Here is a 25,150-nt window from a genome sequence, read left to right on the forward strand (position 1 = left end):
CTGCAGCAAGCCCTATTTTACCTGCTCTGGAATGCATCAAAAACGCATGCAAAAGCCCTGGAACGCACTGAAAGCCCATTTTAAACTAAAAAAAAACAAAACATCCTGGAATGCATCAAAAATGCGGAAAAACACACTGCACTGCGTGTGCAGAAACTCATGAGATCTTGTCTGCATTTGGTGTGAACAAGCCCTAGGATCTCTGAGCACCGGATGTACCGATTAGAATCTCAAAGACTCTGTGAGTTGAATAGGCTGCTCCTAAACCTCTCTCTGTTTGCTGCCTTGGGTACAATGTGAAGTGTAAAGGAGGATTGATCACGGGAAATTTGAGATAAGACATTCTTATGTAAATGATTCTTTTTTTATTGGCGGTTAGTAGCCAGCACTACCCCCAAAAGAATACCTTACATCTGAACGTCTTATTCATTCACCTTTTTGATGTTCCACTTTGAGTTGTTTTCTTAAAGTGTTGGAGTTGAAGCTGCTTTTTAGACCTTTATTATAATGGCCATTTGGCATAAGTGTTTAAGAGAAAAGAGGATTTCAATTCTTACAAGTTTTCTCAATGTATAATAATGTATAATAAGCTATCTCTGATATTCTGGTTATGGAGTGATTGTGATACTAGAATAATTGTAGTGTGAGGATCTCCTTGCTAGAGGTGACCGTATCGTTTTGGACTGTGCAGCAGTTGACAAGGACAGGTTGCAGACTCAGATGGTGCAGTCTATAACCATGCATGAGTCCTCAGAACAGGTGACAGCTGTCACTGTCATACTAACCTTCCTGGCTGACAGCAGTGAAGACAAATTAACCATTTAGCCCTAGCTGTTACCTATAATGCAAGTGTCAACAAGGAGCCAGCTGAAAGTTCATGGAGCCCCAGTCTGCTTCTTAGCTCACTTTCCTCACTGACCAGGCAAGAGCAATGCTGTGTCCTTCCAAATACCAGGAACGTACTGTTGCAAACTGGGCTAAATGTTTCTTAGTTGCAGTACTGCATGTGTAGTGTTTACTACAGGACTAAACATGATAGCCTGGGGCCGTACCTGCAAACAGGATCCTGACATTGCACAGTTGAAATACAGTTAAAGGAGAACTATGGGGTCAGGGCCTTTCCCCATAGTTCTCCTAAGGGTCACGGGAGAACACAAACCAGCGTCCTCCCGTGACCCAAAGCTCAGTATACCACGAGCTACAGCCAGGGTGGATCCCGACAATACTGTCGTGATCCACCCAGCTGCGGGATTGACAGCTGGCTCTGCTTATCCAGAGGCAGCTGTGCCCGCCCCCTCCCCTCTCCGTTTCGCCAGTCAGCGCTGGAGGATCGGAGCGGGGGGAATCCCTGCAGGGAGTGACAGTTACGGCTCTCTGCACGGATAGATCGAGAAGTGAGCGGGCGACGGTATGTGTTCGCTCACTTTCCGATCTACTGAGCCGACCTGTGACAGTCTCATTGTCCAACGTCGGCTCAGATTATGAGACTGAGTGAAAATCTCTCTCCTCATAGTTCTCCTTTAAGATGGGATTTCCACAGAAAAGAATGCCAGCCAAAACTCGTTTTTGGTAGAGAGGTGACAGGCTATTATTGCTGGGTTCCCGTTTGAGAGATGGGCCCATTTTGTGTCCTGGTGCCAGTTATTACCAGAACAGAAAGTAATACGAATGGCAACATTTTATAGAGATAGAAAGCAAATCTCCCAATAGACCCGGTGTTTTTGACAGCTGTTAAAGGCTGTGCATGCATTGCAGTGCACATCCATTTTGAATGACACCCTAGCTCACTGTTACAGTAGCAGGCAATGCGTATACACTGCTGTGCATTGCGGTGTGCTGTAATGGAAAAAGTCATATCTGATTTTTAATGTGTTAAAGCGACACTAAACTCAGGAGTTACATCTTAAAAATACATTCAAGTGCCATAACTAATAACAACAATCTATCTTATTTGTGTATCACTCGGTTGTAGATCCTCAAATCATCTCTGAATTGGTGCTGACACTGTCCTTCCTTCTGGAGGGGGGCTACTTTTGTTCCCCATGGCCCCTGTGTGTGTTGTAAAGTAGTCACCACTCCAAGCTCACTGCCATGATGGACTACAATCTCACATTTAGTGTACCCATTTGTATTGAGATTGTAGTCTATCACGGGAGTGAGCTTGGATCGGTGGCTACTTTAAAACACACAGGGACCATGGGGAACAAAAGTAGCCCCTCTCCAGCCATGCTGGAGGACTTAGTGCTGCTGATGGCAGTGAGAGCTTGCTATATACTGGACACCTCTAGTCTAAGTAACTGAAGTTCTAAAGCACAAAAACAACTCCAAGTGAATGGAAACAGATGTTGCTGCTTGTAGGACCTGCTCTGCTACAAATCAATTCGAAAAGTTTTGGTAGTTTTGTGAGGTAGTATAAGCAATGTATATGCAGCCAGTTGAGAACCGTAGGTGAATGTGAGGTTTGGGCTAAGAGAGGGACTGCACTGTTCATGGCTGGTTGGGCTAAAAAACATGACAGCAGAGCTTGTTTGTAGCTGACAATGTGAATCTGGGAAGGCATCGCTAACCAATGCGCCCTCATGATGCCGGCCCTGGTCTGTAATCAAATGAAGTCATGCAATAGCGTCAGAAAGTGTATTGGGCAAATGCTAAGGTGACACGTGGTACAGCATTCCTATTTCAGTGAGGTTATCCTGGGGGTCATTGCCAGTCAGCAGAGGCCGGCCCTATCTGTGCTATAGTAAAGTGCTCCGCTGACAGAGGCAGCGGCAGAAGCTCAGCATCCCCAATAGGAGCTATGATGTCAGTACTGTGGTTTTTTTGCTGCTTTGGATTTTTTTTTTTAATCAATTTTTTATTAGGGTCAAGTCAAATAGTCTCCAAACATGAGACCAACAAGCAGCCCGAGTATGAGCAGAAGTGACAATAAAGATAAGAGAAGGCCATATAAAAAAACAAAAATCAAACTCAAATTAGGCCACAATAAAATGCACAGTTAAGTATGTTAGTAATTAGTGACATAGGGGCCTTGCTGATTGCCTACATTTCATGTCTATCATGAGTGCAGTGAAAGCATCTCAGGTGACTTCCAAAGCTCCTAGTGTGAGACATTTGAGCCTTTAAGTACCAGGTCGTAAAGATAAAGGGAGACATTATTTGGGACAATTTGGAGCTGTCAAATGTGGCAGTGGCGAAGTATCGCCAGCGCCTGAAAAATGTTGACGTTTTTAGCTCAGCATTTAGTTCCGAATCCATCCTTTCCCTATTAAATAACAGTTTAAGCTCTCCCACAACCTCTGATAACTGGGGTGCCGACGGAGCGTTCCATGAACGCATTACACGTCTCCTTGCTGCCAGCAGGCAGATGTGAATCCAATCAGAGCCTTTGCGTTCAGGAGGAGTTGAATCCAAGGAGTCCCAGGATGCACTGAACAGGAATAGCAGAGGAGACAAAGGTGGTGACCAGGACACAATGGTGGTGATGTAGGTGGAAATTGGGGACCAGAACACGCTGATAGAAGGACAGAACCACAGGCAGTGTGCCAAGGTTGGGCGCATTTTGCCACAAATGGGGCAGCGCGAGATAAGCGGTTGCGGAGACATCCCCACTGGCATGAAGTATGGTACATACGCCCTACGTAGCAGTTTGAACTGGGTCTCCCTCCATATCTTGTTTGTTACAAGGCTCCTGATTTTGTTGTATCCATGTAGGAGGTGATCAACAATGTCAGGTCCTGGAAAGTCTTTGGACCAATCCTGCACATTAGAGGCCGAAGCTGCATTGGATTTTAATAGAGGTCTGGCGCACACCGTACCATACGCTGAGTGTGGTTGCATCTCATAGAATGCAGTTACTGTGAGGCCAAGAATATTCCAACCAGCTCGGCTGATTTTTAAGTTGAATTTTGTCAAACCAGGTGGCTCTGACGGGCCACCCATGGCTCAAATGTTGGCCAATTTAGCTTGCTTCAGGACACAGGTTCAACAACACGGCCTGTAAAATGCAGGCAGCAATGTGGAGTAAAATTGCAGTGTCCAGCAGAATGTGGACATCGATATACGCTATCCGATATTGAAATCCAATGCTCTCAGTTTTTAATGGGCCACCAATAAAATATCTATGCTGATAACGCTCAGGTCCAGCTGAAGATGCTTCTGTTGCATAGTGTAGAAGAGGTATGGAACCCTTGTTGGGTTTCAAATGCTCATGAGAAAAAGTCAGCACACCAAATTTTTTAGACCTTTAAAGTGACACTAAACTCAGAAGTTAATTCTTTAAAATGCATTCATGTACCTTAATTATTAACATAAATGTAACTTATTTGTGTATCACTCGGCCGTAGATCCTCAAATCATCTCTGAATTGGTGCTGACACTGTCCTTCCTTCTGGAGGGGGGCTACGTCTGTTCCCCATGGTCCCTGTGTGTGTTGTAAAGTAGTCACCGCTCCAAGCTCACTCCCGTGATAGACTACAATCTCATGTTTAGTTTACTCATTTGTATTGGGCTTGTAGTCCATCACAGGAGTGAGCTTGGAGCGGTGACTACTTTACAACACACACAGGGACCATGGGGAAGAAACGCAGCCACCCTCCAGAAGGCAGAACAGTGTCAGCGCCAATTCAGAGATGATTGGAGGATCTGCAGCCGAGTGATACACAAATAAGATACTTTTTCGTTACTAGCTAAGGTACATGAATGCATTTTAAGATTTAACTCCTGAGTTTAGTGTCACTTTAATATTTACTGAGGTCATACATGGAAAGAAGCTTTAAAGTACGAAAAGATACATGATAACATTGAAGTTTGGAAGACAAAATGGTCCCATTTCTCGAGCTGACGGTCCTTTCAGTAACTTGCTGCAACTCATTAGACTCTTGTATTCGCATGCTATGTTTTAGTTTTGTATGTTGCGCTCGGTTCAAAATCTATTTGGTTTGTCCGTGATATATCATCAAAACAATAGTTTATATAAGTCGATGTGGTGAAAGGTGATAATACAATTAAATGAACACAATCTATATAAAAACTAATGTGTATATACTAAATGTGGATGTGTGATCACAAATGCTAATAAATAAAGTATGTGAAAAAACTGAGTGATGGCTTTTAAGCGGAAGTGACTTGAAAAGTATCAAAAAGTACTAAATAGCCGTGTCTAGTACAAACTGTGAACCCAAAGGCGCACAGTGAAATTGGTGCAAAAAAATGGATTGTGGACTGCCGTCTAAGTGAAATCTACCTATGAATTATTGTGCCAGACAATAAAACAGTGAGATGGTGATCTAGAGCGGAACTACAAGTTGTCCATCATATTTGAAAGATGTAATCATATACAAGCAATCTGCGGTAGTGGAGCGGAGCCACTCAAGGTGAAAGATGAATAAATCCTTAACTCAAAAAGTCACTTCCGCTTAAAAGCCATCACTCAGTTTTTTCACATACTTTATTTATTAGCATTTGTGATCACACATCCACATTTAGTATATACACATTAGTTTTTATATAGATTGTGTTCATTTAATTGTATTATCACCTTTCACCACATCGACTTATATAAACTATTGTTTTGATGATATATCACGGACAAACCAAATAGATTTTGAACCGAGCGCAACATACAAGCCTTCCATTTTACATCTATACATACATTGTTGCGGCTGGTGCCGACATACCTACTTCCAGCGCAAACTATTTTGTTTAATATATGTTTTAGTTTTACTTTTTCCTTGAGCACAATGCAAGGAGTCTCCCGGGATTCTACAGCTGTCTGCTGGCCCTGGCACCGCGCCACGTCTGAAAGACGAGACTTCGGCGTACAAACTTATGTTCAGTTTGGCTATTTTGAGCCTCACACAGCTGAGACCCCCTCCATCCCCTCATGTCAGCTTCTGTTTTTCTAGACCTTTCTAGTCGCTGGAAAACAGTTGTGTAGGTTTACAGTAATCACACATCACAAACAGCTTGCCTGTACCTTTCACCCTCACAGAATGGATTCTGAAAAGTAGATCCATTTAAATGTAAAAAAAAGAAATTCTGTTTCAGAGAGAAGCTGCATGTTATATATATATATGTTATGTTTTCTTTTTTGGCAGTAGAAGTCTGGATTTCCATGCCAGGAACACAGGTCTTTGTTTGATAGAATTTGGAAGCTAAATTGTGCTGCAACGTGGCTTAGGGTTTGCCTATTGTATTGTAGTGTCTACAGTCTACAAGGAGGATCTACAGTTTAATCAGGTCCTGTTATGACTGTTAAATGTTTTGGATACACTGAAGAACCAAAGTGTTCTTGCCTAAATCCTAACCACAGAACTCATTTTGGCTAAAACTTATTGAAATCCATTTCCTTTGTATAGAAGCTCATCACAAAACTCAAGTCAACTCATCAATGCGTGCCAATGAGTTATTTTGTAAAGAATATTTATATATTACATTTTCAAAGAAGTTAAGACATGAAAACCAACATGCAAGTACAAGGAGCACAAAAAACTACAATAAAAGAAAGCAGCAGAACAACAGAGGAACCCCGAGGGGCTTGGGTTGGCACCCAAATAATCATGAAACCCATATGACTCGTGTATAATACTGAACAGACATCATGTCTGTCTCACTTTCATGAATAGTCTTTTTCAGGGGTACATCCACTTTAATTGTCTATAGAGCAGTCTGATTCATTGTCCTCTTAAGGTGACCACAGGCACGAGATAAAAGTGAGGAGATCCAACCATTAAATCATTCTTATTGTGATGCGCTGCGCAAACTGTTGGTGCCATATAAATCCTGTATAATAAAAATAATAATAACTTGAAGCATTTTTGTCTTGCTGACATGAAATATAAAAATATTTCTCCCGGTTCTTTCTTTTGCCGAATATACAGTCTAGGCTTGTATCCATGCCCATAAGACTGGACAGGCTTTATGTCAATATTCAAGTATAGGTTCACTTGCATTTACCTTATACACACAGTTCTAGACAGCCTCATGTTCTAGAGAGGCTTCAAATTTAGTTAAAGCTACATTTTCCAAATACAAGAGTCATGTGTATTCTTAGTTGAATCTTGGTGACCTTTGTGTATTTCTTCCAGGCATTTGGTGCATGCAAAGTGGATTTATATCCTTAAAGGAGAACTATGAGGTGAGTGCTTTTCACTCACCTCATAGTTCTAGCGACCTGTGACAATGAGACTGTCACAGGTCGGCTCAGTAGATCGGGAGGTGAGCGAACACATACCGGGTTCGCTCGCCTCTCGATCCTGTCACGGCTCTCTGCCGTGACAGGGGGAGGGGCTGGATTCCCCGCTCTGATCTGCCAGCGCTGACTGGCGGAACAGACGGGGGAGGGGGCAGGTACAGCTGGCTCTGAAAAACACTGACCCCATAGTTCTCCTTTAATGGCTGTTGAGGAGGTAAAGGAGAAGTATGAGGTGAGTGTTTTCACTCACCTCATCGTTCTAGCCGACCTGTGCCAATGGGACTGTCACAGGTCGGCTCAGTAGATCGGGAAGTGAGCTCACTTCCCGATCTACTGAGCCGACCTGTGACAGTCCCATTGGCACAGGTCGGCTAGAACGATGAGGTGAGTGAAAACACTCACCTCATACTTCTCCTTTACCTCCTCAACAGCCATTAAAGGAGAACTATGGGGTCAGGGCTTTTCACCATAGTTCTCCTTAGGGTGACGGGAGGACACAAACTAGCGTCCTCCCGTCACCCTAAGGAGAACTATGGTGAAAAGCCCTGACCCCATAGTTCTCCTTTAAGCTTTAAATTGGTACTGGATTGGAACTTTACTTACAATGTCGTCATCTTTTATGTATGGCTCACTCAACTGTAACATCCTTTTTTTTTTTTATTTGTGTCTCTGTTACTTTTAGGCAACTCTATTAATATACATCTAGAACATTGATGCATGATTGAATGAATGGTTGGTATAGGCCTAGTAGAATTGTGAAGTGACATAAGTGGTGACAGCAAAACTTAGTGTAGTCCACCTGTTCCACCATAAGCCAGCTGCAACTAGGACTGTTGTGACCTCTTCACAGTATTAGTAACTGGTGACCTGTAGTATTTACTGACTGTCAGCTGTAACAACAAATACCTGACTCTCTCCTGTTAACTCTATCTAAATTGGAGAGAACTGCTTTCTGTTGTCATTTCTTCTCTAAGAGTGTAGTAACAGATGGATGCATTGTTCTTCATTTGTTTTATTATGACTAGGGTTGCACAGATACCAAGTACAGTACTCGGTACAAGTACGAGTACATGTACCGATACTTTTGAGCTCCAAGACTACACTAGAGAAAAATTCAAAAATTAGGAGGCAGCTGCCATTTGTAAGGAGCACACGGAGCTCCTGGGATTTGTACATCGCTGTTTTAATGTACGATTTTGTTTTTATAAATATAAATAAAGGGATGCACAGATACCAGTTTTGCGAGTACTGGTACTTTCCGAGTACTTACAAGTACGAGTACTGATACATGTTTGTTTATTGTCATGTGACAGTTTTTCTAAAACAATACAGACTAATGATTTTAGGACAGTGGGGGGAGTGCCAGAGCCAGGTCCCAGCTGCAACCGCTGCAACCCTGGTAGTTCTCATGAAAATGCCAAGTATCTGCACTGGTACTCGAAAAGTATCTGTGCAACCCTAATTATGACACGATTGAGGTTGTGTTCTAGCTATTGTGTAAAAGTGTTATAATCATAACTAGTTATCAGCTCATGTTGGGAGGTATAAAGTGCTAATAATGCTAAACAAAATTACAAAAACACCAGTAGAGGAAAAACGTTAACTCATATACTAACCTTACCCCTACTTCTGCTCACAGGGAGATGTCAGTGTCCTTCTGGCGATATCCTGAGGAATGCCAAATAGTTCACATTTTGTAGTGTCATCTCATGAGATGTAGGGTACCCTTTGCCTGCTGATTATCTGTGACTGGGTGTAAAACATGAGAAAGTGAAGTTTCGTTCAAGACAAAATCTGAACTATTTTTATGCTGTGGGGAGACCTCCCTGCTGGTTGATGTATGCCAATGCCAAGGCATTGTCTAACTGATTCCAGATGGGGCGACCATCCAGCAGGATGGTCCAGTGCTGTACAGACAGCTAAAGTATTCGATGTTCCAGAATGTTGATTAGGAGACTTCTCTGGGGACCAGGCCCCCTGCACGACAGGGTGCCCAGGAAACCTCTAAGCTCGACAGGTTTGCATCTGTCTTGAGGATCTTCCAGAATATGGGAATTAAGCAATTCCCCAATTCCAGAACTGGATTTCTGAGGCACCATGCCTTGGACAACCTGGTCCTCAATGTCGAACAAATCGATTTGTCTAGGGACTTCACTGACTTGTCCCAAGATGAGAGAATGCTGTGTTGTAAAGGTCTGGAGTAAATTAATTGGGCAAATGGAGCTATCTAAAAGGAAGCAACCATCAGAACCAGGACTCTCATGCAAAAGAGGAGAGTCAGGTGACTTCTGAACTGCAAAGCTTGAATCTCAGACTGCAAAGTCTGAAGTTTTTTGGACGAAACACAGGAGCTATGTCCAGAACTAGACCCAGATACTCCAAACCATGAGTCTGTTACCAGGCCAATTTCTGAAAGTTCAAGATCCACCTGAAGCATCTTATGGACAGTCAGGCCAGGTTCACACCTGCACAATTTGTGACCGCTCGGCAATGGTGCGGATTGTCGTGCGGTCTTGAAGTCGCCGATCGCGGTGGCGGCGCCATTATTTTCTAATGGCACCCCAGTCGCGCCAGGCGAATTGCGCAGTTTCCTGCCGTGATTCTGCCTGTGCAATCCAAAAAGATTTGCGGCTAAAACAGCTGCACGCCATGTGTCGCAAAAAAAGCTACATGTAAAACGTACATGATTGCCGGACGGATGTAACCCCATTGAAATTAATGCAACGGCACAAAATCGTGCGGTCCCGGATCACCCAGGTCTGCACCAGCCTTCAAGGTCATGTTGCCCAACAGAAGGCCACATTGACAGTTTATCTAAGTATCCCACATCGAGAGCACAGCAGGGCTAATAATAGGGCTAACACTTTGGTGAACACCTTAGATGTAGACAAAAGGCCGAGAGTCAGGACCAGAAACTGGTAGTATAGAGGCGCAACGCAAAATGTAAGAAATGTTGATGTACTGGAAAGCTAGGAATGTGTAGGTACGTGTTTGTCCACAAAAGTCAGAAAGACATGCAGAACTTGAGATCCCGAATGGGGTGAATGAGGCTTTGTATATCAGAATGAAGACATTCAGTCACAAGAACTGGGGCAATGACACCTTGATCCAGAAGACCCGAGAGGGATCAATGGAAGTCTGCTAAACTGTGAGGTGACACAGAAAGATTGAAGGTCAGAAAAACAAGGAGTGGGCAGGGAGCAAAACTCCAGTTTGCATCCAAGCATCAGAGATTATTATTATACAGGATTTATATAGTGCCAACAGTTTGCGCAGTGCTTTACAATATAAGGAAGACATTACAATACAATTCAAGACAAGATGGTAAGGAGGGCCCTGCCCCTGAGGGCTTACAATCTAAAGTGAGAGCTTACAATCTAAAGGTGTAGGTTCTCAAAGTACACCAACACTCAGGAAAGTGGAGTGGAGAAATGAAAGGAATGTTTCTTAAAATGACAAGCGGCAGCCATCAATGCTACTAATTTAAAGGACACATCCGACACCTCAATAAGGAAAAGAAACAATTTTCAGATGTGGTAATGATAGCCGCAAACGGGAATTGGCATGAATGATTCTATCTTATAAATGGATCAGCAGAGGGATCCTGACTCAATCCAGAAGATTCCACGTTAGCAGAGGAGAAGTTTTTTTCTCAATAAGTAGAGATAGTTGATCAGTGAGCCAATGCAGATTTGTACTTGGAGACGTGACTCTTCAGACAGGTTTTACAACCATTGTTCTCACATAGATTGATGTGTTTCCTGGCTAGTGCTAGGAGATCCAAGCACTTTTGTTTAAGCAATGATGTCCATTCCAGCTCATCACCTGGACACAGTCGCTAGAAAGCTCAGGGAACACAGTGTACTCATATCTTGTCTGTTTGCATTTCTGGGTTTGTACAACAAGCTGCCTGTGTGAACATAGGGAAAACAAAATCAGATGGAATGCATGAGCTAACATTTCACCACATTCAGGTAGGTCCGCATATGTCTATACAATACTGTATGAATAGTTTTGTCTAGTGTTCAGCTTCATGCTGACCCAGAGTTCCTCCTGAGCCCTTTTTACTGGGTGTTTCGGCTGAGAATTGCCAGCTACCCGACTGCTGCAGGAAATACTGCACTGCATTCTCCATCTCTCATCAGAGGGGTGCCATGATCTATGTATGGTAAGTGCTACATCAATGACACTGCAGGAACCCCAATTTCTAAGCCCACCAAACAAGGCATCAGGAGCTTAGAGGCATGACTTCACTGGAAAGAGCGGTGGGCTTGGCCTCTAGAAGTGCAGGCATTAGTGTTAAATGAGACACACCCAGCGATAGCATACATCCATTTGTTTATTTGCACTTCTTCAGAAAAAAAGGCTTTTCCATATTGGCAGATGCTGGGGTGATGATAGAACTGATGTGCACATCAATCAGTAGAAGCAGCTGCTCATGTAGTGGAAGAGTCAAAAGCTGAGTATATATCCATTCTTTATGGATACGTTGTGCTTGGTGAAAGCATGACTTCTCAGCAGCTCATATGAACTGTCTGTTTTCAGTGTCCATTTCTCCTGTAGATGGCAGTATAACCCGACAGTCTAAGAATTCCTGTGACCCTTGAAAGGGCGGGGAAAAAAAATTGCCTAGAGATACAATTAGGGGCTGATTTATAAAGTGTATAGCTGGGGGAACGATGATCGCAGCATAGGAAATTCCTATGCTCCTTGGCTCTATCTAGAGACAGCAATACTATATGCTGGGCAAACACTTTCTAAATCAACCCAAGTGTAACAGAATTTCCATTAAGTATAACATAATTTTATTGTATCATATTCAGTGGCATTGAGTGTAATAGAAATGCATTATGCTAGTAGTGGTGGGGCCAGATAGGGGATGTTGTGTTCTATGTTTGTATATAATATAATACAGCTCTATAATTATAATGTCCATAATGACTATGTCTGTATAGCATCATATTTTAACCGTGTCTATTTGTCAGGTCATATTACATACATGTCTATAGATAGCATCAATTCATTATGGTGACATTTATTGGCTAGGTGAGTGGTATTTTGGTGCAATAACAGAAAATGATTATATATATATATATGTTAAAATTATTTAGTAGAAAAAGATTCCAGGCATTATTCATGGATTTTAAAATTTTTTGTTTCTATGTCAAGGGTGTGTATTGTGTACCTGTAATGTTTTGCAGTTTGGCCTGCATTGGGGGGTGTGGCCCGTACCGGGTGACACCATTGGATTTGGTGTCACCCCCTCTCAAAAGTAAGGCACTCGGTCATGGACCGAGAGCCTGACAGTTGCACAAGAGAGGAAGGGACCCGGCGGCATACCTTTTCGCCCAGGATGAACGTCCCCTCCTCTTTTTGCCGGCGTCTATCACCTCCCGGGATACCTTGGAACTCCCCTGATGTTTTGTTCTCTGAAATCAGCTTTACTCCAAAAACATGCCATTTTACCTTCTTTAGAAAACTGTCCATGCTACATCCAGCCTTTAGCTCTAATGTGCCCGCATTAGCTTCTACACTATGCAAATGTATTGGTCTGACACTTTTAAAGTAAAGCACAGTAGCCAGTCCTTGATGTGAAGATGCAAAGAAGGGGCAACAATTGACTACTGTGCTTGACTTGAATCACAATACAGGATATCACAGAACAAGACAAAGTGCAGTCAGACCACAGCACTGGGACTACGGAGAGCTGATGCATAGTTGGTTGGTGTTTTCTAGCACCTTGGTTCTCAACTGGTGGGTTGTGACCCAAAAGTGGGTCGCGATCCCATGTTCAGAGGGTTGCCACGTGCCGTCCACTTTTCTAGATGAGGCTCCTCAGCCTCCCCCTAGCGCAGTACTGACAGATCTCGCACCAAGCATCCATTCAAAATATGCTGCCCAGTGTCGAGTATCAGCTTGAGGTGGGGTGGGTAGGGGTTGGCTGGGGCTATGGCCGTGAGGGAGCTCCATCCATACGTGCATTGCTTACAGCTCCCTCGTGTGTCCTGTAGAGGTGCCTGGACCAGAGTAATGTCACATTCTGTCTCCCAGCACCTCTACAGGGTGGAGCTCTGTCACAGCACAGCAGCCCACACTAGACCCCAGGCTTAGGATCCACTGCAGTTCTCGTAAGGTAGGGAGACTGGGTGGATCGTTAAAACATTTTTTTTTTAAATAATATTTTTTTCGGAGTCTGTATGTGTGTGAGATTGTGTGTATGTCAGTGTATCTGAGGGCCAGTTCACACAAGTACAATGTGTTAATCGAACTGTTCTGTGCGATTAACACACTGTAACACGCAGTACCTGTACCTGGTGCGGGAGGTACATTGCATTGCCATTCATTTGAATGGCACCCCAAAGGCACCTCCTGCCCAGTTAATCACCTGCACTGGAGCACGCGGTACCTGCAGTGCCGTGCATTCTATTGCAGTGCGACTTGGGTGGTGACTTAATGACCAAGGACAAATGTGAGTCCTGAGGTTACACGGGTTGAGAACCACTGTTCTAGCACAACATGCTTTCAGTGTAGGGTGCAACTACTATATCTTGCATTGTGTCTTTTAGTGTTGAATCAGTTTTTATTAATTTTCATAAAAGAAGATTCAGACAATGCACATAATGGCTCAAACATTGAATCACATTGTTGGGACACAATATGAGGGAGGGAAACTCTCAGTGGCATTGTGTCTTTTAGGATGTCAGACACACCCTGTATTTATACATTAAACATAACAAAACTTGCAGAAGCACAAATGAAAAGTATGCAGGAGACTGAGAGGGTTCAAGGGGCCAGGAATCTGGTGGGTATTAATTCATGCTGCCGGAGATAACAGAGGAATTTAGAGTCTTCAGCTCCCGATAACGTTTCAGATTGGGAACATGACCCGACTAACAGCTCAAATATATACTCTCTGGCAGCTGTCCACCTCTCATAATGCTGAGATATATGAATAGGGCACAGAATATGTGTGCAGCACTTCATCATTTTGTATGCTGATAGAAAATGTTTTCCTGTCTGACTCTTAAATTAAAGGCTGCCCCCCCCCCCCCCCCAAAAAAAATGGGTGACCTTCTAAAGTAGACCAACAGATCAATCACAGTTTAAACTGCCTTTAAAGATACCATCTTGCTTACTTAATGACTTCAGATCCATTAGGACCTTATGATATGTTTGCATATAAGCAGTTATCCTTTCCTAGGCACAATTCAAAGGGAACCCGTCAGTACAAAAATTTGGAAGCTGGTATAGCAGAGTTTTTAAAGTTATGGGTTTGGGACAGTGGTGTCCCTAGACTTAGAATCCAGGGGGAAGGGGGGGCAGGTTTCAGTGCACAAGAGTGACACTGCCCTTTGCTGCCCTGAGACGCCACTGGTTGCCAGGAACTGGGCGGGATGCTGGCCACAGCATCCCGGTTGCTAAGAACTGGGCAGGAAGATGTGTATGACTTAAACATCTCTTCTCCAGGCACTTAGCAACCTGGGATGCTCTGGCCAGAAAGGGGTGGCATTGTTCAGTAGAACAGCCACCATACAACAAATATGCCGCTCTGCCTGCCACCCCTCCAACGTGAACCAAGAGATGCCGTCTGAGGCAGTAGCAGCAGGCTGCCTTTATTGAAGGGATCACCATGGTTCTGGACTTATTGCTCTACTTTCCTCTACTGCTCAGTAATTGACTCCTTGGTGGAACAAGCATTCAGGGTGAGAGTTCTGAATTAAGAGGTGGATGAGAATAACATCTCCTGGAGCCTCAGCTTAAAAATCAATTCTGGACTGCAGCATCTCTGACCAATTCAGCTAATTCTGTAGTTATCTATTGAGTACGGCACCATTCACATGGGCGTCATCTGTTCTGATTAACAGGGAATCTGTGCACATCAGAGCACAATGGAATGGATGTCACTCTTGTAGGATGGAGGAAAAAACTGAACTCCCTGGATGCAGATTAGGTCTATGGGGAGTTGGATGTAAGAGGACATGTGTCTGTTTACATCCAACTGCCTCTGATCCTTCCTTTTTATTTTGGACCTGGACAGACTCAGAGGTAATTGGATGTATACGGATGCAGGTTCATTTACATCTGACTCCCCACAGACTAACATTAACACGTCTCTGTTCACAAAAGGGTGAGGAGTTTGGAGAAGGGAACACTGTAGGACAACATAGCTGAACTGGAAAGTGAGCTGAATTGGAGAATTTTTCCCAATCAGCTATTTTGGCCTAGAATGTTCACTTCTCCGGCCTTCTCCAAACTCTTCACCCTTTTGTGAATATACCTGGTCAGGTCCGCCTGAAAAAAACCCTCCAATAGGCAGACCTGATCGGAACGCCTGGTGAAAGGGACGTCAGAAAGAGTCAGAACGTTTGAAAAGTATTTTTGGTTGTCTGTATCCTCATTGGGAAGACTGGGGTGTGATCAGAATAAGAAACATAAATGTCCTTTTTTGCCATCTGTGTCCCTTTATCTCAACACTTCCTGCTCTAAAATATGTTACCTGAACAGGAAGTGCAAATCTCATTGAGGATGGAGACAGTATTAAAAACCTTAAGTACTTATCCCTGTTGCATTTCTTACCGGAAGTACCTTGTGATGGGGGGGTGCTCGCAGTGACTGTTGATGGCGCCGCAAATATCAGAAAATTGTAGAGATGTTGTAGAGTATTAAAAACCTGACGGAAGTTCTAACCTTTTCCTGTTCTGTAGACAAATAAATAAAACAAATTGCCTGGAGTTGGGCTGTAAACAATACTCAGAAACCTGTCTCATCCTCCTTTAATAAATGTATTTAGTAGGTTAATGTTTTGCAGCCTTGGTGGGAAATGAACACACATCCTTCTTTCTTGTGTGTTCTTCGTTTTTGTTGGTTTATTTTACAGAAATGTGCAACTTATTGCATTTTTCTGTTTGTTACATTTGGCAGATAATTCAATACGAAACATTGACAATAAAGAGATGAAACGCGCACAATGTATTAATGTTTAGAATACCTGTTATAGCTTTTCATGCTTTATCTTTAATACAGAAGGTCTGTCGTTCCTGTTAGTTTTCTTAGGAACTAAGCTTTCTTTGGAGATTCCTGCAGTAGGTTTATTTGCATTGTGAAACAAGTATCAGGCAGGACAATTTAGATAAACTGGGCCAATAGTTCCGGCTCTGTTATAATCTTACTGCAAGCTGGATTAGAATGAGTGCTTGAATCCTACGCCCCCCTCCTGCCCCAGAACGCAGGGAGCCTTCACAGTATGCGATCCAGTGCAGTTAACTGCTGGAACGCACTGGAAGTGGTGTGAACGGGCCCCTAACAGTCCCTGATAACACTGCAGCAGTCTTTAAAATGACAGACACTTGTAATGTGTTTGCGGTCTCATAACACAGCAGTCTAATATAATGTAATTGCACACTTGTATTAGGCCAGCTTGCTCTTGCCTCTGTTAACAAAGTAGCAATAACTGCCAGTTTCAGGTAGAGCTGTAGTTATACATACTGGACATTGGCATGTCCAAAAGTGGGTGAGGTTGCACTAGCCACTATATTTTTTTACTTCCTATTCCTTGCAATTTTACAGTATCCCAGCATATCCTCTCCTGTTATAACATCAGCATTGTAATAGGAATACATACTGGGGTTGTTTTTGATAATGCAATCAAATCTTACATGAAATAATCTCTTTTATGTAGTGAGTGCTGCCTTCCGTCTGCCCATCACTTCCAACAACTTCCTGGATTCCCAGTGTGCCTTGCATCTCTTTCCCTGCTGCTTGATGTGATGCATTCTTGATTTGTATGTGAAGATCACATAGCCCATCATGCATTGCTTCTAGCAAGCAATCATAATGTTACCTGGCTCAGATGTTGAGTTGCAGTTCAGAAGGCAGGCTCCTATGGGCATATTCAATGAGGAAGTTACAAACTTCTAGATGGATCTGGTTATTAGGAGTGGGATAGAATTTATGGAAATTAAATATACAAATACATATTTATTTTTTGACCACAGATACCCTTTAACAGTTGCTTATGACATTTCAGCAGTCTACGAAAAGCAGGTCCAAAAGTGGGTTGTGGGTGGGGATGCACTTTAGTCTGGGGCACGGACCTTACAGTCACATATTCTCTATACACTATCCACAATATTTGTTACATTTCTATCCCTAGCAATTATACAGTATCCGAGTACACAGTAACTCTATCTCTTTGTATGATTTATGTTGAAGGACTGTCACAAGGACAAAGCTTGCTGGCTGAGCTGCAGTATTCTGCATTGTTGACAATCTAATCCTGGGAATAACAAAGTAGTTCCATAATTCATGCCTGGTTTATCTTCAAATTGTATTTTTGTCATAACTTCAGAGATCAGAATCCTAAGCTACAAATACATTTATGTAAAATGATTTTCAATGTAAAGGTTGTACTGGACAGCAAGCTGACAGAGTAATGGATAATACAAAGATTTATCTTGAGCATGAAAATACATACCAAGAGAAATAAGTAGGGACGCACTGATACCGATACTAGTATCAGGAAACCATTACACCCCGCCTGGCTTTCCAGCTAATCAGGAAGCCGAGCGGCGGGGAGGTTCTTTACACGCCGCCCGGCTTCCTTAATGTGACTTCCGGTATTAGTATTCGGTACTCGATTCTGAAAAAACGCCATCAGTGCAGCCCTAGAAATAAGGTAAAACATGTAGAAATATAAAAGTTTGATGTAAAGTTCTATATACTCATGCAGAAACTATATGTTAGATTGTATTTAGTGATGCTGTACAGGCTGTTCTTCTATCATCACTACTAGTTTAGACTAACGGCCCGTTCACACCAGATGCAGTGCGTTCCGGCCCGATTCTAGCCAGAACGCACAGCCTCGCATTGTGGCCGGGTCACTTTGTTGCGGGGCAGGAGGGGGCGTGGCAGGCCATTGAAGTGAATGGCACCGTAGCCTCACCCTCCGGTCGCAATGCGATCGGCTGCACGGGATCGCAAGGCACATTATGCCTGCGGTCCAGTGCGAGCAAAACAGTATTTGCAGCATTTTGATTGGACCAGACCGCAGGCATAATGTGCCTTGCGATCACGAGCGGCCGATCGCATTGCGGCCGGAGGACGTGGCTACAGTGCTATTCACTTCAAAGGCCTGCCACGTCCCCCTCCTGTCCCACAAAAAAAGTGACCCAGCCACAATGCGAGGCAGTGCGTTCTGGCTAGAATCGGGCCGGAACGCACTGCATCGCGTGTGAACGGGGGCCTTAAACAGGGTTATTAATCCAACAGGGCCCCGGCACTGAACCGTTAGTCAGTTGTGTCTGGGAACTGTTCCCCCCCAAGGCAATTTTTTCTCTCAGATACCTTCAGTTCTCATAAACTCCTGAAGCTTTGACATATTAAAAAAAAATATTATTGGCACTTGAATAAATAAACCAGCTTCAAAATTATGTCCAGAGACCTCTCCAGCTCGGTTTAGTTTTCAGGTGTCTGGTTCTTTAGGAATATGTATCTTAGTCAAAGTTCTATTCTGTATATAAATCCTATATAATAATAATATGTGCGGAATTAACGCAGTAACGCTGGCTCTATCTGTAAACAGGAAATGATGAGACTTAACGTGATTTATTTTGTATGATTTCAGGCTGAGAAAGAAATCTAATTTCCGGGGGGAACAGAAGGGAAGGGATAATTAATCATGAATGACGTGGCTCAAAAGGCTGAGGTAGGTACAATAAACCATACAAGATAATAGATGTGTAATAATAATTGAATGTAGCATTTTAATTTTTTTGAAAATGTACTGCATTACTTTTCTTCCAGTAACTGTTGTATAATGAATCACTGAAATGTTACTCTGATGGCAATGTACATATAGTGGAAGGAATAATCTAGACCAAGCCGTGTATAAAATGTTTTAATAAATGTATCTGGGGACATTTGCAGTACGCAGTGTTTGAAAACCGTCTCTTAGTAGTGTGCACACAGAAATGTTATTGGAAAGTGTGTGTGTGGGTTTTATATACGCCAAGGGACATCAAATTCACTAAGACGCCATAAAGATTTTTTATTTCCTGATGCTATAAATAAATGCTTCTTAACCATGCCATAGGATTGTGTGCAAATGCATTGCAGGTAAGGCAGGAAAGTGTACATGATGATCAGTTATTTACATTGCTGGTTTATACGCTGAGTGGCCAGATTATTATGACCACCCCATCAGTGTTTGATGACTTCGTTGGGCCGCCTCGTGACTCCACGAGATGTTGAAAGGTGATGCGAGGAATCTGACACTGCACTGTTGCCCTTCTGTTGTCTAGTACCAGTCTTGCCACTCTCTGTTCTGCCCTAACATTGACTAGTCGCTGACGGCCACAATTCGCAGGTTCAGACCCAGATTTTTGGCTGACAGTCCAGTCTTTAAACACTTTAACAACAGCTGCTCTTGAACATTTAATGAATTCTGCTGTTTTGCTGATACTCGCTCCATGGCGCCGAGCGCCAACAATCATCCCACATTCAAAGGCTGTTAAATCGCGTTGTTTACCCGTATCTTCAGAAACAAATCACTTCTACTGTCGTGGTAAACAACCTGCTTCCCTATTTATAATGGTCTGGCCCTCTAGCAACTTCAGCGCCAAATTATAGCTAATTTGCCTACAAACGTCAGGTGGTCATAATAAACTGGCCACTCAGTGTATATAGCGATGCTGTGTTCATTTCTGCAAGTTTTTGTTGGGCATTAGACATGTAAGCTGCGGAAAAATTGAGGTATTTCGGAAAAGTCGGATATTTCGTTTTTCAGAATTCGGATCCAAAATTGAATTAGGTTCGGGTTTCTGCCGAAATCCAAATTTCGTTAGTTTCGGATGAGTTTACGAATATTCGGTGCGAGTAAAACAGAAAACCATATACAGATATTAATACTAACGCTGAATCTCCCAGATCCGAATGGCATTTGGGATCCAAATTTATGAATTGCATTCGGGAGCTCCAGAATGCCATTCAGGTCTGGGAGCCATATATATATATATATATATTACTAAAGCTGAGGCTCCCAGACCTGAATGGCATTCGGGGTCCGAATTTCCAAATCCGAATGCTATTCGGGTCTAGAAGCCTCAGCTTTAGTATTATTTGTATATATTGAACACAAATCTTCAGTATATATTTCATGTTCAGTCCCATTCGGATGCATTAAACCAAAAAAAACACATCTAATTGGCCAGAAAAGTCACATGTCCAATTCAGTTTCATTTTTGAACGAAATTCGGACGAGATCTGAAATTCGGAGACCGAAATTCGGACACATTCGGAAGCATTGGGATTTAGAAATTCGTCCGAATTTTGATTCGGAGCGAAACGAATCGCACATGTCTAATGGCCATAAAGAGAAGCATGAAGCAAAAATGGAGAAAGCAGATCTGGTATTGCCACACTCAAAATATAATCTATAAACAATAACAGTGCATTACCCAAACATCCAGAATCCATCTAGTCCGACGTCAGTGATGTGAGATCTGATTGGTTACTGTAGACCAGGGGTAGGCAAACACTGGCCTTCCAGATGTGGAGAAACTGCAAATCCTATAATGCATCTACCTCTGGGAGTCATGCCTGTGGTTGTCAAAGTCCTGAAATGTATAGTTGCACCCCAGCTGAAGGGCCAGAGCTTGCCTACTCTTGCTGTAGACCATTGTTCTTTTCTCTTAGCAACTTGCTCCTTGCTTTCCGTAATTCTTATTTCACATGGTCAAGTGCAGAGTCCACACATGATCCAGCAAGCTTGGGCAGAGATGTTACATCTCCTTCACAGCGCATTGGGTAATTTTGCAGGAAGATGGGAAGGATGAAGGACGGGACACATCACTCTAAACTCTGTCATGTCAGTGGGTGGGAATACTTCTCCATTCCTGAGTTCCCTCTTTAATATAGGTACAGGATGTGCATCTGATTCCTTTTTGCATTTCGGAAAATATCACATGGCTTATTTAAAGCATTTTCTTCCACATGACTCATTCCATTTGTTGCTTCAGTATATCTTCCAACTGCCAATGTTAGAGATTTGTTAGTTGATACAGCCAAATATTTTATCCCAAAAATAGAAGTTATATTTAAAAAACATTTATCATTTAAGTATTTTGTTCTTAAAGGTACACGCCAGTCAAACATGAACAATCTGCATTTAAATGACCCAATGGACACTGTTTTAGCTGGTTGTCCTGCTAATTAAATCCCAATGGCTGCCTGTATCTTTGCCTTCTGAATGGCTCTAAATTTTAGCCTGTGAGAAAGCAGATCACGTCTTCTCAGGTTACAACTCCCACCTTAGATATTCTCAGAGAGCTGGGTTATAGAAAACTGGATTATATGAGCCAGTATAGCTGCCCAGAAGTAATGTAAAAACCTGCTGCTGTCAAGGAAAAAAATATATATACATAAATGTAAAGGAAATTGGCTTTTGGACTTTAGCAGAGTTGCTGCATAAAAACACAGGACCTGCTCCACACTCACTTCTACTATCCATCTTCTCCTGCCTAATCTGTCATGCTTTTCTGTCTTCTCCTGTTTTTCTCATCTTCAAGATTCTCCTCACTTCATCTAAGCCTGTCCAAAAATGCTACGTCCCCAAGCTTGCCAAGGGAGATGTAATGAACAAGTTTGAAGCCATGCAGAAAGCCAGAGAGGACAGGAGCCAGAGGAAAACCACAGAGGAGAGACACCGGAGGAAAGAGCAATATAACAGAGAGAGAATCTGGAACAAAAGGAAGCAAGAGGTTCTCTGTCCAGATAATTCACCCTTACAGTAGTGTATAAGGGTATTCGAAATCGTAAAAAGTGCAGTAGCACAGCCTGAGTACTTTTATAGAGGTCACAGAAATCCAATTAGTTATAATTTTAGGAGGGGGGGGGTAAATGGTTACTTTATCATTTAGTAATTCATTAAGCTAACTGCCTGGATTATGGCTATCACTAGCACCAATGATGATCCAGGTTTCCTTTATTAATCAGTAAGAACAGCAGACAGAATCCCGCATATTAGAAGATGGAGATTCCATGGGCACGTTCCCATGCAGCTATGCAACACTGTTGCTGATCAGCAGGAGTGTCTTGCTTGTTGACCCGCCAATCAGCCATTTGAAGTCCAACGCTGATGCTATCAGTCCTCGGCAGAGCTTTCCTTTGTTTTGGTTCAGTGTGAGCTATGTCACCCTAGGACACTAAAGCTGGGTATACATGGTTCAACCCGCGAGCTAAATGGAAAAAAAAAAAAAATTAGAACAGATTCCTCCACCAACACTTATAAGTATTGATGGACGAATCACCCTTCTGTCCTTTGAATGGCCGAACGGAGCAGTCAGCTGATCAAGGCATGAAAGGTGCCATCAGCGGCACCCATGCAGCGAATTCAAAGTGTTTATACCCGGCTTAAGGCTTTGAAAACCCATTTAAAAGCGGAGAGTTTCTGTGGATTGCAAAAGAGAGGGGACCAATCATGCCTTCAAGAAGCTCAGGAGCACAACTTCTGATTGGCTGAGTTTTGAGCATGGCATTACCACTGATCAGCAGCAGGGATTGAAGTCAGACACGGCAAGTAAACTAGCATTTTAAGACCAAAACTTGAATAACAGTCCACTTGTGTAAGGAATCCCTGTAACTGTCATTACACTGTACTTTTGCATCTTAAATTCTGCCATTCACTAAACCATTAGCTTACAACTGCCCAAATAGTGTTGGAGAGAATTAAATGTAACACATGGGTTTTATGGTACCACTGTTCAGTTCTACAATACAAAAACATTTTGAAGACAAAAATTTCCAGAAGCTATTTACCAATTTAGAGTCTGTCAGTGGAAATCAAAAACCAATGCCCATTATCATCCATACTGTTTGTAGCCTCTACAAAACATTTTCAGCATACACAAAAATACAATTTAAATGTATCTGCAATGTAACATCTTAATCTTGCTTTTTTTTATGCCTACATTGTCTTTTCCCATTCTCCAGATGAAAGAACTGCTAGCTTCTGATGATGAAGAAGATGATAAACCAAAACAGGCAGAAAAGGGATATGTTCCAAAACTCACCGGTAAGTGTTATCAATAAAAAATAAAATAAAAAGTTTATTTTTTGTTGCTATCAATCTTGCAAAATTATGTTTCATCCAACGTGATTCTGATACCCCCTTGTGGTCACATGTAAGTAATACACCATCGTTCATGACTAGCATAGTGGATACCTAGATGCATAAAATAACGGCGCCCACATGCTCTATACATGACCCGCTTCCTTTAATGAAAGGCTTATGGAAACGAATAGAGAAGTAACAGCCATGATGACTCAGCTGCTGTTTCCTTTTTAGGAATGTTTATTCTGAAGTCCGAGAAATAATTGGGATCAGAAAATCTGTTAAAGAGCTGTATACACTATATGCTATAAATGGTAATACCACTCACAATGGTATAGTCTAAGAGCGCACACAATATCCTCTCAGTAGGGGCACGCAGTCCCATCTAGTGAAGCACAGCCTCCGTCCAATTTGATGACCCACAGCCGACTTTAAGCCTGCACACTGTACTCACTGGTTTACGCGTTTCAGGGTCCTGAGGAAGGGGGCGTGCCCCTAAAAAGTGTAAACCAGTGAGTACAGTGTGCAGTCTTAGAGCCGGCTGTGGATTGGCAGACAGGACGGCGGCTGTGCTTCACTAGATGGGACTGCATGCCCCTACTGAGAGGATATTGTGCGCGCTCTTAGACTATACCATTGTGAGTATTTCACTTTTATAAACATTTATAGAATAAAGCGTGTCTACACTTAAATCAGCTGCTCTTGTTTTTTTTTGTTGCAAGTACTTTTTCTACTTGTTTTAGGGTAAGGTAAACTCAGAACCCTGTCAAGCTTTTACTACTATCAGGGGCTCCGGCAGGTAAATGTTACCTCTTACTGGCTTTAGCAGACAGGAAGTGAAGAAAAATCACCATCAGGGACACATATGGCAATAAAAAGCTGATGGGGGTTTCTAGCCTTCCCCGATTCTACTAAAAAAAGCCTTTTTTTTATTGTTGTCTGTGTCCCTGCTGGAAATTTATCCTCACTTCCTGTCTGGTAAAACCGTTGCCACCAGGACAGTAATTAGGTAATCTAAGTCATTGATACTAATGGTTAAATCACAAGGGGCTCAAATCCTTCCCTGCTGTATCACAAACTAAAAGAAACGTTTTGGTTTCACATATAGAACTCCGGGGGGAAAAAATGAAGTTATGTGCTATGCTTTGCCAACTACGTCCAGAGGGCGACTGGAGATGCCAAAAATGTTAGTTTTCTTACTGCAAGATACTACGGTACTGTCACCAGTCCACTGCTCAGACTGACAGTTCCGGCTAGTGTACAGTGAAGAAGAGAATTGCTCACTCTCCATCTTCTTTCCTTATCTATGCACAAAGGGTCTTGCATTCTTTTTACTGAATACAAGACATTCTGTGAACGGACAAGAAGGAGAAGAGGGGCAGGTAAACCATGCAATCACAGAACACCTTGCGTTCTGGAAAAAACTCACAGCTGACAGTAGTCAGCAGGAATAAAACTAACTTTTTTAGCATTCCAGCCACCCTCTAGCTGTAGTTGGCAAAGCATTATACATAACTTCTCCGGACCAATCACACTTTTAAAAAAAAGTACTTTTCTAGAGTTCCACTTTAAGGGCTGTGCTATGTTATTGTCTCCTGCATCCTCCCTCATTTGGTACATGGAAACTGAAGCTTGTAACAGTTTGCAACTTCCAGCCTAATCAGCCCTTTCTGTTCAGGTACAGTCAAAGGGAAATTTGCAGAGATGGAGAAGCAAAGACAAGACGAGGAAAGGAAAAGAATGGAGGAAGAGAGAAAAAGAAGGCTTGAGCAAGACTTAAAGGAGAAAAGAAAGATTCAGCGTGAACTGGCCAAGAGAGCTGAAGAGGTAAGGCTCCAGTACTCAAATGA

The 25,150-nt window shown here is 42.7% G+C and overlaps 1 protein-coding gene across 6 annotated transcripts in view; it reads left to right on the top strand.

Moving 5' to 3' along the window:
• Positions 1-25,150, top strand: part of NEXN (nexilin F-actin binding protein) — a 43,589-nt gene that overhangs the window by 4,303 nt on the left and 14,136 nt on the right. For 5 of the 6 annotated variants that reach the window (XM_018559874.1, XM_018559876.1, XM_018559878.1 and 2 more), the window contains exons 2-5: positions 18,816-18,896; positions 21,757-21,948; positions 23,180-23,261; positions 24,979-25,127. In XM_018559874.1, the coding sequence (XP_018415376.1) occupies positions 18,870-18,896; positions 21,757-21,948; positions 23,180-23,261; positions 24,979-25,127 (450 nt within the window). In that variant the 5' untranslated portion in view covers positions 18,816-18,869. The remainder of the gene's footprint in view (positions 1-18,815; positions 18,897-21,756; positions 21,949-23,179; positions 23,262-24,978; positions 25,128-25,150) is intronic. The other variant, XM_018559877.1, reaches the window with a different exon arrangement.

The sequence above is a fragment of the Nanorana parkeri genome, unplaced genomic scaffold (assembly GCF_000935625.1).
Source record: "Nanorana parkeri isolate BGI_ZX_2015 unplaced genomic scaffold, ASM93562v1 scaffold418, whole genome shotgun sequence".
NCBI lineage: Eukaryota > Metazoa > Chordata > Amphibia > Anura > Dicroglossidae > Nanorana > Nanorana parkeri.